The 16,091-nt window shown below is 41.4% G+C and overlaps 1 protein-coding gene across 14 annotated transcripts in view; it reads left to right on the top strand.

Annotated features, from left to right (window-relative positions):
- Positions 1–16,091, top strand: part of kif1b (kinesin family member 1B) — a 61,468-nt gene that overhangs the window by 22,682 nt on the left and 22,695 nt on the right. For 4 of the 14 annotated variants that reach the window (XM_086050955.1, XM_086050973.1, XM_086051032.1 and 1 more), the window contains exons 7-25: positions 609–720; positions 1,770–1,847; positions 1,933–1,998; positions 2,153–2,170; positions 2,510–2,585; positions 5,364–5,442; positions 5,518–5,660; positions 6,201–6,242; positions 7,338–7,409; positions 8,283–8,494; positions 9,587–9,666; positions 9,893–9,968; positions 10,193–10,246; positions 10,733–10,795; positions 10,989–11,068; positions 11,594–11,700; positions 11,923–12,006; positions 12,130–12,310; positions 12,389–12,461. In XM_086050955.1, coding sequence (XP_085907081.1) covers positions 609–720; positions 1,770–1,847; positions 1,933–1,998; positions 2,153–2,170; positions 2,510–2,585; positions 5,364–5,442; positions 5,518–5,660; positions 6,201–6,242; positions 7,338–7,409; positions 8,283–8,494; positions 9,587–9,666; positions 9,893–9,968; positions 10,193–10,246; positions 10,733–10,795; positions 10,989–11,068; positions 11,594–11,700; positions 11,923–12,006; positions 12,130–12,310; positions 12,389–12,461 — 1,696 coding nt within the window. The remainder of the gene's footprint in view (positions 1–608; positions 721–1,769; positions 1,848–1,932; positions 1,999–2,152; positions 2,171–2,509; positions 2,586–5,363; positions 5,443–5,517; positions 5,661–6,200; positions 6,243–7,337; positions 7,410–8,282; positions 8,495–9,586; positions 9,667–9,892; positions 9,969–10,192; positions 10,247–10,732; positions 10,796–10,988; positions 11,069–11,593; positions 11,701–11,922; positions 12,007–12,129; positions 12,311–12,388; positions 12,462–16,091) is intronic. The other 10 variants (XM_086051000.1, XM_086051041.1, XM_086051074.1 and 7 more) reach the window with 8 other exon arrangements.

Below are 16,091 nucleotides of genomic sequence, written 5' to 3' on the forward strand. Positions count from 1 at the left end.
GTGTGTGATCGGATGAGCAGAACTGTGTTTTGGATCAAAGTCGCAAGAATGCGCAAGTTATTTATTGTGTCACTTTCTTTTCCTATTGTTTAACATATTGTTCAACGTCATGTTGCAAGTGAAAACACAAATTCCCTGTCCATTTAAAAGTTTGAAGCTCTTTATCAGAACGACATGTCTCCTGAATTTAGCCTTTGTTTGGATTATTGAGTTTGTATCTTTAAATGTGTCACGTTGTCACTTGCATTGAATTAGTGTCCGCATGTAAGTGTGTATTTGTGCGATTTCCTGTAGGGAGGAGTGAACCTTGCCTTAATCTTCCTGTGCTTCCTCAAAAGGGACAGTCACAGGAGGAAATATGGGTTTTACACGCCATGTTCTAGAAATAAGCTCTCCGAGTACGCCTTGCGTGTTTGTGTCTGATGTCTTCATGGTATTATCCACCTCCGCCACGCCGCATAATCCCTCATTTTGAAGTCACTCTAATAAGTGTAAAGCCCAGTGGACGACTATGTTGTGTGTAAACTCAAAGATGAAAATGAATGTTCAAACAAAGCTTTATGGCATTTGGACTAATTATAATTACGACTGTATCTCTTCACCTACAGAACTGTGGCGGCCACCAACATGAACGAGACCAGCAGCAGGTCCCATGCGGTTTTCACCATTGTCTTCACACAGCGAAAACATGACAATGAGACAGACCTTTCCACTGAAAAGGTAGGCCACTCTCAAGTCTCTGAGGCCTTTCTCACCAGTCTTACAGTTGTCAGTGGATGTCGTCGTGCCCCTTTTGTATATACGAACTAGCGGTACAGCCAGTCCTCGTATTACGACGTACGCGACCTACGACGCTTCGATTTTACGACGCCCGCGCCTCCTCCTCCGTTTTGTCCGCAGCACCATTGTGACTACGTTTGCATGCAGTCAATATTCGGGTTAAAGTCAAATTTCAGATTTCTGAGACATTCTGAATATCCCGTTTACATGATTGAGCGGGCAGAGTTGCTCCGGCATTTGAATAACCCACTGTGACGGCAACGCACGCCGTCATGACTGAAATGGACGTCATTTCCGCTTGTTACTTTCAACCATCAATTAAACACTTGATATTCATGTCACTCACCACATGAATGAAGCAGCCGCTTTTGTGGTGCGTCTCTGAGCTTGTTTACCTCTGCTTGTGTATTTGCGATGGGTGTCGCGTCAAACAAGGCACTTCCACATACAAGCACTTCCTGTACTACCAACATTTCTTGCGGTTGAGCAATGAGCACGCGCAGAGTGTCTCGATCGTGTCTGTTTGCGCGCCGGCAGTATCTTTGCCTTATTCGCCTTCCTCTCCTCTTTCTCCATCCACTTCTCCGCAGTAATGCTAAGTACAGCATCTTCTGCTTTTTATTTTAATGTATTTTCATTTTGTTACACAAAGTATTTTGACATAAATTTCGACTTTGACGGTGAAATCCGACATACGCCGAAATTCGTGCTACATCACCAGTGTAGGAAGGGAACTCGTTCGCAAAATGAGGACTCCCTGTATTCCGATCAGGCTTTTATTCTGCCAGTTCCGATACCGATTATCCATGAGGAAGTTTAGTTTCCCACTGTGTGTGTGTGTGTGTGTGTGTGTTAACAACCCCCGCCCCCCGCCCCATACCGATTATCATTATCATTATTATTTTGGGTTATCGTTGTCATATCGCAAGTTACTCTGTGATACATCTTCCACAGGTTAATTTCACGGTTGGCTTCTGCTCCCTTTTCAGGTCAGTAAAATTAGTCTTGTGGACTTGGCAGGAAGTGAAAGAGCAGATTCCACTGGAGCTAAAGGCACCAGGCTGAAGGTCAGACTCAATTTTTGCATAACTGAATAAGAGTATAAATGGCTTAACATGTTGCTACTTGTCTAATATATTAATTTGGTTGCAGGAAGGCGCAAACATCAACAAGTCCCTAACCACGTTAGGAAAGGTCATCTCTGCCCTGGCTGAAGTGGTGAGTGTTTTGTCTGTTTTAATTGTGCTCTTCTTTCCCCTTTGCCTTTACTAAATAAAACAGCCCATTCTTGGAAAGGAATTGTTTTTTGTCTGGCATGCTGTAATATCTGCCCTTGTCTTTCCTCCTGTCCTTGTAATACCCGCTTACACAGGATAACTGTACCAGCAAGGTAAACCCTTCAGCAGCTCAATCATTAACCTTCGATTCATTCCGTGGTCCACAGTTGACTGCCTTTTGTCATATGTAGTCTTGACATTCTGTGCTCTTCATTAATACATTTTTAACTACACTACTACCACTTTGATTTACTAAAATAAGCATTCAAGGTCTTCCACTGTCAGGCAAAATATTTCAAACCAGGCCTCAGTGCATTTCAAGTGGCCTCATTTTTTTTTTTCACCATGATGCAAAATAGTGTATAATCAACTGCCATCGCTATTGTTGTCACACCACACTAGTGTCTAAAATGGTCTTCCATCCGAAAAATGTATTTGCATTTTTATTTCAGAGCAAGAAGAAGAAGAAGTCAGACTTCATCCCATACAGAGACTCTGTTTTGACATGGCTCTTGAGGGAGAATCTAGGTATGAATATTTACATTTGGATGACATCACTTGGCAGTGGAATGATTGAATATCATTTGTGTGAACAAAACAATGTCCACAATTTGTATGCAGTGATACAGAAATGATTGTGGATGTTAAGAACAAACATTGCTCATTTGCATTACAGTACAATAATCTACAGTGTGTCCGCTTCTTTGAGCCTTTTTGTACCCCCTCTTTGCAATGTAGCACATATAACCTATGGCTTGTCTGCTGGTGTGTCCTCTGTTGTTGACTTGGCAGTGTCAGACCACTACTGTGTCTATTTTAACATCGCCAGTTTTAACCATCTAGCAGTCCCGGTCAGAACAGTGAAGAAACGCTACCTATCTTCTGAGGTGGCAGCAAATTTTATCGAGATCTTAAAAAACACTCCTGCTGACATTTTACCTGCACCCTGTGATCTTATTGTTGACAATTTTAACCTACATCTTAAATCATCATTAGATTTAGTAGCTCCACTTTTAATTAAAACAACAAAAACAAAGACTGTACCCCCGTGGAGAAACAATGCTATCAAAATATCAAAGAGAAAATGCAGGAGTGCAGAGAGGAGGTGGAGAAAAAGTAAACTTACAGTACACTATGAAATTTTATGCGAACAACTGAAATCTTACAATAAAACAGTAAAACTGGCAAGATCTTCCTATTTCTCAAACCTCATTACAGTCAATAAAAACAACCCCAGGGTTCTCTTCTCCACCTTTGAACTTTTAACTAGTTCTGATTTTAATAAGTCCCCACAGAGACCAACAGATGCTCTCTGTGAGGACTTTGCAGACCACTTCAGAAGTAAAATCGATGACATAAGATCCAGTCTTTTAGCCCGTCAAAACACAAGTTTTAATAAACCCGGACAATCATATTTACATGAGGAAACACTGGAAAGTTTTGCCCTGGTTGATGCAAGGACACTTGTTCGAGTTTTCTCCCAGGTAAACCCAACAACCTGCCTTTTGGATCCAATTCCCACATTTCTTTTTAAGACATTTTATGGATTTTTTGAAGAACAAATTTTAAATATAGTCAATTGCTCTCTTCAGACAGGCGTCTTCCCCGCTGCCTTTAAAACGGCGGTGGTGAAGCCCCTTCTGAAGAAGAGCGGTTCTGACCCGAGCGTTTTTAATAACTACAGACCCGTATCCAACTTACCGTTTTTAAGTAAGATTTTAGAAAAACTGGTTTTCATCCAGTTGAATCATTTTTTAAATACAAATAATATTTTGGAGAAATATCAATCTGGTTTTAGGATGAACCACAGTACGGAGACTGCTCTTTTAAGGATCTTAAATGATATTAGGTGCACTGCAGACGTGAGAAAACTCACAGTCTTGGTGCTACTGGATCTAAGCGCTGCTTTTGATACAGTAGATCACCAAATTTTATTAAATAGACTTAAAAATCTAGTGGGCATCTCTGGTACTGTTTTTGACTGGTTTTATTCCTATCTCGCAGACCGATATTTCTTTGTAAGTATGGATACTTGTTCCTCTAAAACTCATGAAATTAAATGTGGGGTTCCTCAAGGTTCGATTTTAGGCCCCTTACTTTTTAATCTTTATATGCTTCCCCTCGGAGATGTCATCAGGGGACACGGCATCAGCTTTCACAGCTATGCTGATGACACGCAGCTGTATATTGCCGTGTCTCCTGATGACACAGGACCCATTGATACCCTTTTAAATTGCATTTTAGATATCAAGTCATGGATGGCAGATAATTTCCTACAGCTCAATGAGGACAAGACTGAGGTTTTAGTTATCGGTCCCGAAGGTCAGAGAGAGAAGCTTTTACCAAAACTACACATTTTTAATCCCTCACACTGTGTGAAGAACCTTGGCGTCATTTTTGACTCTGAGCTCAGTTTTATTCCTCATATTAAAAATGTAACCAAGATTGGTTTTTATCACCTTAAGAATATCGCCAGAGTCCGCCCGTTTCTCTCTCAGGCTAACACGGAAGTGCTGATGCATGCCTTTATTTCCTGTCGTTTAGATTACTGTAATGCCCTGCTCTCTGGCCTCCCGAAAAAGAGCATTTCACCACTGCAACTACTGCAGAATTCAGCCGCTCGGGTGCTGACGAGAACCAGAGGGCGGGAGCACATTACGCCAGTTTTGAAATTGCTGCATTGGCTCCCTGTGTGTTTCAGGATCGATTCTAAAGTACTTTTATTAGTTTATAAATGTGTTAATGGTCTTGGGCCATCTTATTTATCTGATTTGCTTTTATCATACCAGCCCTCGCGGATCCTGAGGTCCTCTGGCGCCGGCCTTTTATTTATTCCAAGGGTGAGGACCAAAATGCATGGCGAGGCTGCATTCAGCCATTTTGGTCCTCACCTTTGGAATAGCCTGCCAGAGGATGTCAGGTCTGCAGAGACTGTTGATATTTTTAAGAGGAAGCTCAAGACACACCTTTTTAGTTTGGCTTTCAACAACTTTTAAATAATTTATCTTTTCTTTTGATTGAAGATAATTCTATGTTTTGCTTTGAATGTTTTAAAGCACTTTGAGTTGCATTTTTATGTATGAAAAGTGCTATATAAATAAAATGTGATTGATTGATTGATATAAAGTATAGTACATACACGTTATGAATATGGAACGCAAAAAAATGTACCTGTATGTTCATGTAATTTTCTTACACAAATGACAGTCATGTGGAAATGCAGTTCTTTTTAGGAACTGATGAAAATAAAGAATTATTATTGTCTTCCAAAATTGTCATAAGGTTTCAGCATATTGTATTTAATAGGTGGAAACTCCCGAACTGCAATGGTTGCTGCCCTCAGTCCTGCTGATATCAATTATGATGAAACTCTGAGCACACTGCGGTAAGATTCCCATCTTGCTTGAACGTGGTCATAAATAATTCCAGGTCATGAATATTTGTTATTTGTGATTTCTAGCTATGCCGATCGAGCAAAGAATATCAAATGCAATGCTGTCATCAATGAGGATCCCAACAATAAGCTGGTGCGCGACCTTAAGGATGAAGTGGCCCGACTGAAGGAACTGCTGCGTGCACAAGGACTGGGAGACATCCTGGACAGTGAGTGTTATATCAACATTGCGCACAGCATGCGCCTCCTCCTCTTAACACCTCACTTCTGTTTTTGTAGGATACATATCACTAGACAATGATTGAACTCTCATACAATTGTAACATACAGTATGATCAGTCATTTCAACCCAATTGCAATTTTTGGTGTCCAGCCAGGATTCAATTAGCTCCCAGTTTCAATCTTATTTGATTTCAGTCAGCAGATTCTGCAAATATGCTCACAAATAATTACTGTAAATACTGTTGAATTACTTTCTGTGTGACAAACAATGGAAATCTATATCACTACATACTGTATGTGACTGACACTTCGGTTCTTGATTCCAATACGTGAGAGGTACAAACTGGGCCTACAGTAACTTACCGGTACTCATTCCTGACTCTGCATTTAACCAGATCTGTGTCGCCGTTTGTTGTTATCATCGTTTTCATTCTCATTCTGCTCTGTAAATAATGTCTAAAACCTCTTCCAACCATTCTACCTCCTTTGAACTCTGACCCCTTTCATCTTTTCCTGCTTCCCCTCAGTTGATCCTCTGGGGGATGATTGCCCAGGAAGTGGAATCAAATGTTTGTATATGTCTGTTTGTCATGCACTGTTTTCGCTGTTTGCTCTTTAGTAGTTGATATGACATTGCTTTGTGACCCATGTTAGCGCGATATTGGACATAGGGCTGGGCGATATATTAAAGTTGGTAGGGCATTTTTTAACAACGATGTGTCAGCCATGTGTACCGCTAAGTAATCATCGTAACCAAGAATAAAAGAACACAACAACAAAAAATAATTTTTATGAACAACATATATTTCCAATGTATGTAGCACCATAACTTAAACATAACAAAACCAGAGGACTTTTTTTTTCTCTTCCAATTCTTTAAACTGTAGATGTAGATTAATGATGGGAATTTTTCAAAAATGCCTTGATATGCCATATGGATTTTATGACTTAATTACTGGTTCTTTTTAAAGCTGTTTGTAGTGTACTTCGTTTGACTACAATTACTATAATAGGCCAATCAACAATTATACCACACGATTGACAGAATTCTTAAAGGTCACTTATTATGAAAAAATAATTGAAATAAAATAAAAATAATTACTCATTGCTTAATCTCTTTATAGAGACTATAATGCTTGCTGCTGTCCCAATTCCTGCACAGTTGCTCAAGACAGCTAATTTAAGATGTCTTATTTTGTAATTTCGATATTCCCCATATCCTTTTACCCCCAAAAATAAACATAATAACACAATATACCATAATCCTTGGTTTTATGGAGACAGCGTGTTTTTTTTTTTTTTTTTCATAATCCGAAAGACTTAATTTTATACAGCCATATCGCCCAGCCTTAATTAAAACTGTTATCAGCTTTGCATGAAAATGCAGAAAAGCTAAAGCTGAATAAGTAGAAATATTTGCTAGGCTTCCCTCGCTGTGCTGTCATGGTTAGCATGCTACTAGGTGTAGCATGTGCTTGTGTCGATGGAAATCGGCAAATTGCAGGGTCGCAAGTGATCATTAATAGTGTCCCTTTTCATGCTAGTCCCTCATATCCTACTGAATATTCATGCCGTGTCTTCTATAACTCACTATTTTTCACATCTTATTTGGCAGCTGTGTTTCTCCTTTATTTATATATTTTCTTACTAATCGTCCACTGCAGGTGACACTGCTCAAAGCTTTAGAATGCCACTGCTCAGTTGTCAAACTGAGGTTCCGAGCTTCAGACCAAAAGGTGCATTAAATAGAAATTCTGTGTAGCCTGATCAGATTCCACTAACCTAGAGTGAGTAGTTGGTTTGATAGTTTGCACTTTGCTGTATTCCTAACACTTCTTCCCTTATAACCTTTCCATTGTACTAACATTGAATTGCAAAGGAATATAAAACAAAAATTGAATTTGGCTCTCGTGACCGCCAAAGTCCTCCTGAGAAATTGTGTAGTTTAATATGTGGGCCTTGATGCAAAAGTATTTGCGTATTAATTAATAAATTAATTAAAAACGGAAAATGATGTATTTTCTCTTTGCTTGGATTGACATTTGAACCGATCGTTGTGCTTCTGGCATGATGTGGATGAGGGATAAGTGATAGCTTGAGTGTGTGTGCGTGCGGCTGTGTGAGATGAACTGCGGGCTGAACTTTGGCAGCATGTCGTCGAATGTCATTCGCCCGCTGGACCATCTTGCTATCTCAATCTGGCGTCCACGCTAACGTTGATACAGGGGGAGCAGTTTTCGCACGGCCAAATATGAGTACAGTAAGAGTTATTTTCAGGAGTTGTACAGAGGCAGATGTAGATATGGATGTTTTTGACTCGCTCTACAAACAGTAAAAGCAGATGGAGGCACTGACCCACTGTGTTTGGAGTGAAAACTGCTTCTCTGTATTCAGATGTGCCTTTGTGTTAACCCGTTGGTACAATGTGTGTCTCACATTGGTCTTCCCTCCTTTTGTCCCCCCCCCCCTTCTCTGTCTCCGTTTACCCCTCTCTCCCAATTTTGTATTTCATTTATTTCATTTAATGTTTTTATCACCCCTCCATCCCGTCCTGGCCCACTTTTCTCTCTGTTGTCGTTATCTCTCTTCCCCTCTTGCTGTCGGCTCAGACCTCAAAGACATTCAGAACAATAAGAATAGATACTTGATAGCCTCAGAGAACCAACGCCCTGGCCATTTCTCCACAGCCCCTATTGGTTCCCTGACAGCCTCTCCATCCTCTGGCTCACTGTGCAGCCAGGGGGCCCTGCAGTCGGTCACCAGCATTCAGGAGCGTATCATGTCCACTCCCGGGGGAGAGGAAGCTATTGAAAGACTCAAGGTAAAGTTGGCCTGTGCGGTTTACATCATTCCACTTAAAGTGAAGTCAACCCCAAATAGTTTTTTCCAAGAATATGTTCCCAGCAGGCCCACGAGTTGAAACACAGCATTCTGATTAATATTGTGTTTGTGGAATATGAGTTAAGTAGCAAAATCCACCCCTTTTTAGCCATCTCAGGGGCGGCCATTTTGTCACTTCCGACGACTGAAAATGAAATGACGGCCTATCACGGCTCAGCCTCAGAAAACAGGTCAGCCGTGATTGGTTGTTACCTGAGCCCTGAGTAGTTGTCATTTTCAGTCGACCGTGTGACAAAATGGCCGCCCCCAGAGATGGCTAAAAACGGGTGGATTAACTCTTATTCCACAAACGCAATATTTATCAGAATGCCGTGTTTCAACTAGTGGGTTTGCATAGAACATATTCTTGAAAAAAAATATGTTTGGGTTGACTTCCCCTTCAAGTCTACAAGTCAGAAAGGAGTGGTTTTTGCTTGATTAAAAAAAATAACAACACAAACACACACTTAAAATTGCTTCTTGGTTGAGGGGGTAGACCTTTTTGAATACAATAGAAAAAACTACATAATCTACCGTCTGTCATAAACAATAAAAATGTACTCAATGTGTGGTAAATCTTACTGAAATCAAATGTTTATATTCATGTTACGTCATTTCAAAGCACCAGTAACCTCCCGTCAATTTAATACTTTTCATATGACTGTTGATAGAGCAGTGCAACCAACCGACCGTTAGAAGCTGCAGTTGCCATGACAACCACAGTGCCCACTCTTGCCTGTTATCAAATGACGTCAAGCCCGAGCGCAGACATGGAGGAAAGTGGACAAAAATAGCACCTGAGTAATTCCACTTCAGCTCCAGAAGTGAAGGCACATACTAGTCAAAGGCGGCGCATGTTTATTTTAGTGTTTTTGATCCCACCACTTACCCTTGTGATTTGTTTGTAGACATGACATTACATATAGAAGTACAAGAGAAACTGAGATGAGTGTTTACGGCTTTTCTCAACAAATCCAGAAGAACAGACGATTTATGAGTACGCCCTTTCACACTTTCACTTTTGTTTTTTTAGGAATCCGAAAAGATCATTGCAGAGCTCAATGAGACCTGGGAAGAGAAGCTGCGAAAGACCGAGGCAATCCGCATGGAGAGGTCACTATCACATAGGCACACACCCCATCAGTCCACCAACTGAAGCACGCTAAGCACGATTGAACCTTTGGTGCCGTTATCCTTAACGTATCTTGCACATGACTTTACATCCGTTGTCTATAATAGATACAAACTAATCATAATTACGTTGTGTATTCTGTTTGCCATAGTGCAACACACACACACACACATAAAGATTATAGAACCTGCTGTGTCTTCTTTACAGGGAGGCATTACTTGCAGAAATGGGCGTAGCAATCCGCGAAGATGGAGGCACTTTGGGGGTCTTCTCCCCTAAAAAGGTAGGCCAGTCATCATCATACAGACACTGACTGTGGAATGACTCTCCAGACGGGAGTTTTGTGATTCAACTTCTCTCCACCTTTGCATCTTCCTTTGTGTTTCACGTGTTACTGTGGTCACAAGAACCATCCATGCACCATCTTTCGTTGTTTCTTTTAATCTTATCTTGTTTTGCTTTGTTTTTGTCTTCACACGTGATAATTTGCCTTCTTCATGCACTCAGCTCAGCCGCGAAAGTCCATTTGATGAACAGTTTGATTGTTTTTCCACCGAGAAGGTTTGTCCATTCAAGCTGGCAGAAAAAGTGACATTCCTGAAGTAATTCCCTTAGGAAGTGTAGTTGATTACTGTCCTACCTTCTCTTTGTACATTGTAGATTGAAACAAACCAAAAACTAAAAATGTTGTAATTGCTCGCGCTAACTTTGAAGATGAAATTTCACATAGACTAGTGTGATGATCCCCTTTTCCACTGTGTTGTATGTACTCATCTCTGCAAGCTATCAAGGCTTTTCCATTTGCCAAAATCCAGGTACTAACCTCAAATTGAGACAAGTAGAACAAAGTTTCACCAGAACTGTGGAATGGAAAAGCCCTTGTCCTGACTTTACTCTCACCTGCATGTGCTACTCTCTCACAAAGGTCATAGTTAGAGTCATTCTGCGCAGTTAACTGCAATTGTTTGTTTTCCCATTTTTGTTCACATTCATTTGTCTTCATTCTTTTTTTTTTTTTCTCTCATTCACTGCTGCTCCATTGGTTAGCATTTCAATGAGAAGCCTTGTGATCTCTATACAGACTTTAATGGGGTCTTCTCCCCAAAGAAGGTTGGTTGTTTTACAGAGAACTGTGTTGTGGTAGCACGGATAAATCAGACAGTAGTCACTTATAAGCAATGTTTGATAGATAACCGTGCCTGACTAATGTGCCCGATGTACATTTTAGCGAGGATAAGCAGTCCATTGATGGATGGAGTTAACTGTCATAGTTCATTGTCTCCCTGTCATGTTTCTCCCGTAGACTCCACACCTGGTTAACCTGAATGAGGATCCCCTCATGTCTGAGTGTCTACTCTACTACATCAAAGACGGAATTACAAGGTAAATTGAAATGAAATGCTGAAGAAGACTCAGGAATAGTTCCCAAATCTAAACTAAAGGGCAGACATCATACGTACATGCTACTGCCTACTACTTTAGCTAGTGTTCCATAAAAGTAGTGTTACACGTTATTGCCCGTTTCATATTTCCTCTTTCCAACCAACCAAGTTAGAGCGCTTACTCGACCTCTCTAATGCCACTCAATAGATTTACCATTCTTGTATGTCTTTCTGCACTATAACCGCAGTATTCTTACTACAAAATAAAAAAAATAAAAAAACCTTTGTTTTGGATAATGGAAATGGAAAAGAATATTTTTCCTGAATTGATGCCCTTTTCTCTTCATCCTTTGGATCAATCCCTAAATATTAAATGCTAATTGTAATTAGCAATTGGCAATAACAACATACATGCAGATTAATCAAATCTATGAATACTACCGGTAATTAAAAGGCTCCATTTAATAGCTAGGTTTTTACAGAAATGCCTGTCTGAGAATAAAATTGGCCTTTGTAATGGTTTCAGGGTGGGACAAGCTGATGCTGAAAGACGGCAAGATATCGTCTTGAGTGGTGCTCATATCAAGGAGGAGCACTGTATTTTCCGCAGTGAGAGGAATGCCAATGGAGATGGTAAAAATTGAATGTTATAAAATCGTGTTGTTTGTTTAGTTGAATAAATGTTTTCTCAATGACAAACCCTTCCTATCTCCAAGTCAGATTTAAAAGCTGATGGCATTTACCTGAAAAATCAACACTATTGTCTATGGATACAATGGATGCAGAAATATGAACTTCAGTTAAAGAAAATACAGAATGAGTTCCTAATTATTGCATGGTGTGTTTCTGCTGAAGTTATCGTCATGCTTGTGCCCTGTGAGGGATCAGAGACTTACGTCAATGGCAAGCGTGTTGAGGACTCTATCCAGCTGCGTTCAGGTATATTCATTTAAATGGCAATCGCAATTTAAAAAAAAATAATAATAAAAAGAACATCAGAACCACTAAATCAAGCAATTGCACTGTTTTCCTTACTCGTTTGTTCCACCTGAACTCTTTCAGGAAACCGCATCATTATGGGAAAGAACCACGTGTTCCGCTTCAACCACCCTGAGCAAGCCAGGGCGGAAAGGGAGAAAACGCCGTCGGCCGAGACCCCCGTGGAGCCAGTGGACTGGACCTTCGCTCAGAGAGAGCTGCTGGAGAAACAGGGTATTGACATGAAGCAGGAGATGGAGAAAAGGTGATGCTTTGAATTGAATTCAAACCATGTAAGTTGCTGTACAATGTATTTTGCAAAGCTGACGACCTTTTTGTATAGGCTGACTGAGATGGAAATCCTATACAAAAAGGAGAAGGAAGAAGCAGATCAACTTCTTGAGCAGCAGAGACTGGTGAGTTCAAAGCAGCTGGTGTTGTACAAACTTACAACTGAGTTTGAGTGTTTTTTTTTATTTATTTTTTACAATTAGCTTGTTGGTAAACAGTTGCAGCAAGTGAGTGCTGGATGGCTTGAACCTTGAAGTATGTAGGATGCTTTCTGCGCTCTATTTGTCACAGATAAAGGCAGTTTTCAGAGTGATACAGCAAATGTGTTATTTGTATGCAAGAGTTTTGAGTTGTTTGTAGTCAATTTCCAATGGCCCATTTAAATTGCCAACTACTAATTCACATGCTGAGCTACGTGTGTGTGCACCAGTGCATGCCCATTTTTCTTGCATGGAAAATGTGTTTTGAAGCCGATCAGCTTTCAACTGATGTTCTCCGGCAATTTGAAGGACTGAGTTAAATTATGAAGCTTTCTCCTCTTTCCAAAACCCCTTTGTCACTTCTCTTCCATGTTCTATAGCGTGCCTTTGAATCTTGCAAAACAGCGGGTACTAAGTAGGGATGGGCATTTTACAAAATTTCATTGATTGACTGAAGGGGAAAAGTAATCATCAATGAAGGGTTAATGAATTGTTATTTTTTTGTTGTACTGTTTTTGTGGGATGGGAGAATCTCTCTTGAGTGCTCTGGCCATGTTTCAATGTGAGTGTTTCATTGAGCAGTATAATGCCGCCGAGGTCTGCGTGGATGTTGCTCGTTTTACCATAGCTTACGTCATGTTCTCCTCCTTTCAGACCGCAAACTAGTTCAGCGCCTCTGCTGGTTGTAGCGAAGGCGTGGACTCCAATTTCCCTCAATTGTGTCAAGAAACCATTTATCACCAATCAACCCACCCAATTCTTAACTATCAGTTCATCACATAATCATCATGTCCATCCCTAGTCTTAGGCATATCAAAATGTTATCTGAAAAAAAAGGCCATTGTCAGAATACAAGCATATTTCTATAAATGGAAGCTGCTTTTGCATGGTTCATGTTAATTGCATGTATTCTCAACTCATTCAATCTGGCTGGATGGACTTATTTGCGGGGTTTGCTGTTGAGCTGGTTGACCATTAGCTGGATGTAAATTTGCTTTAACTAGTCTAGATTTCTTGCTCTTGATTTTCATCTCTTCAATGCATTTGCTGATGTGCACTGCATTGTGATAGCAAAAACTCTTTTAGTAGTTTTTGGCAGTGACAATGTGGTTTCTCATTGACTTCTTTGACCAACTGTGTTTGTGAATGTGACGCCGGTGTTAGCGTAGTGAGGGCGCACCTCACTAACAACGTTATCACTGCTCACGGCTGAATTAGCGACTCGCCAAACCTACAGCATCATCTCAAAGCAGCAGGTTTTACCGTCCAAACTCCCGGCGACAGAACATTTTTCGTTCAGTTTAGTTGTTCACAGATTCTATAAAAAGCAAGACCTCAACCACTACACAAAAAGTACACTTACTGATTGTGATCTGTAATGTTTTTTGTCTTCCTAAATGAGAAACTGCATTCCTTTTCTAACTAACCTTTCTTGTAGTGAATTAACACCTACCTTCACCACGCCTGTTCTCTCTCTTCTGGCTTTCTGATCAGCTGCAAGAACCCGCTCTTCTAACGCTCAGCTAATACTTAAGGCACTCAAACCCTGTGGACTGAACGGGGAGAGCTTCCAAATCCAAGAATGTGCATGCATGCCTGCCACAAGTAGCATGTGTGGGACCCAACTTCTCAATTATGAAGAGGAATTTGACAAAACGATAAAGATCAGCTTCAGTCAGCGGCTTCTGTCCTCTGTTGAAATTTCTTTGCTCATTCTGACAAGAAGAATCAATTTTTACTTTTTGATATCAATATGCAACATTGGGAGCAATATTGTTAACGTTTGAGAGCACATCAATTGAATGTTCAAATCCATTTACCTTTTTTTTGCGTCAAATTATCCATCGTTTCACCAGAGGGTCTAAAAAAAAAAAGACAGATTAACAACACAAGAAAGTCAATGGAAGCCACTATTTATGTGTTTTTATTTTAAATATCATTTCATTGTACACTGGGAATGATGTGGTGCACGTTGCCATACATTGTTAAAGTTACGATGTATGCAAAATATTGAGGCAACATTGTTTGGCTGCATTAGTCCCCCCTCTAAAATCCGATCTTGAAAATGCCCTCAGCTAAAGTACTGTCATTTAAAATTCCCATGTTGCATATTCATACATTTGTATTCATCTTGATCTAAAAAGCATCCTTCATCCTTTCTTTGATTTCCCATTGTAATTTCTCCTTTTTTGGGGGGGACCATTTGGTTTGTTTCCTGTGTTGTTCTCTCAAGGATGGCGACTCTGATAGTGGGGATGACTCAGATAAGAGGTCTTGCGAGGAGAGCTGGAGACTGATCACCTCCTTGAGGGAAAAGCTGCCCCCCAGCAAACTACAAACCATAGTGAAAAAGTGTGGATTACCCAGCAGCGGTAAGAGAAGAGAGCCCGTAAAAATGTATCAGATCCCTCAGCGGCGCCGCATCACCAAGGACTCCAAGTGGGTGACCATCTCAGACTTGAAGATCCAGGCAGTCAAAGAAATCTGCTATGAGGTAGCGCTCAATGATTTCCGCCACACACGTCAGGAAATCGAAGCGCTGGCCATCGTGAAGATGAAGGAGCTTTGCGCCAGCTACAGCAAGAAGGACCCCAATGAGCGGGACTCGTGGAGGGCGGTGGCTCGGGATGTTTGGGACACGGTAGGAGTTGGTGACGAGCGTATTGAGGATGTCATCACCAATGGGACTCGGGCGGGTGGAGTTGTCATGGATGAGCTAAAGGTGCACATTGATAAGCTGGAGGACATCTTGCACGAGGTCAAGAAACAGAACAACATGAAGGACGAGGAGATCCGTGCTCTCAGGAATAAGATGGTGAAAATGGAAAAAGTCCTTCCGCTCATCACCCCCGAGGGTCAAGAGAGCCCTCCCAGCACCGACGCTCCTCCTAGCACAGTGAGGACACCGAGCCCCCAACCGCCTGTGTCTGAAACATCCGAGACGGAGAATGGGGAGCCCCAGGCAGGCCTAAGCACGGGAGATGACTCGACCTTAAAACGAGGCCACGCACGTTGGATACGTCAAGAGCAGCTACGCCTTAAGAGCCTCCAACAACAAGAGATCGCCAAGCAGCTCCGCCGGCATACCGGACCGCACCGATTTATACCCCCAGAAGATCGCAAACTTCGTTTCCCCTTCAAAAGTAACCCCAAACACCGCAACTCGTGGAGCCCTGGTACCCATATCATTATTACAGATGAGAAGGTGATTGAGCTAAAAGTGCCAAAAGAAGCCGTAGAGGAAGAAGATGCTGAAAACCAGGACGCTGACGTACAGTCTCAGGAAAAGATAGCTGCTTCCGTCATAGAAGTCACTCCCCCGTTGCCAAGTCCGTCAGTCCCGCGCCGAAACAAGCATTTTGAGCACGGAATGAACCAGGGTCAGAGACCTACTAACTATAGGAACAACTACCATCAACAGCCCCATGAGCGAGGCCGCAGCAACTCTTTTAACCTCCGCCAGCGGGCCTCAAGTTCCACGGAGCACCTGCAGCAGCCTGAAGCCAATCGGAGGCACACGCAGGCCTTCTACCAGCCCCGCCACTATCAGAACCA

The sequence above is a fragment of the Filicampus tigris genome, chromosome 1 (assembly GCF_054856515.1).
Source record: "Filicampus tigris isolate MCC_2025a chromosome 1, RoL_Ftig_1.0, whole genome shotgun sequence".
Taxonomy (NCBI): Eukaryota; Metazoa; Chordata; class Actinopteri; order Syngnathiformes; family Syngnathidae; genus Filicampus; species Filicampus tigris.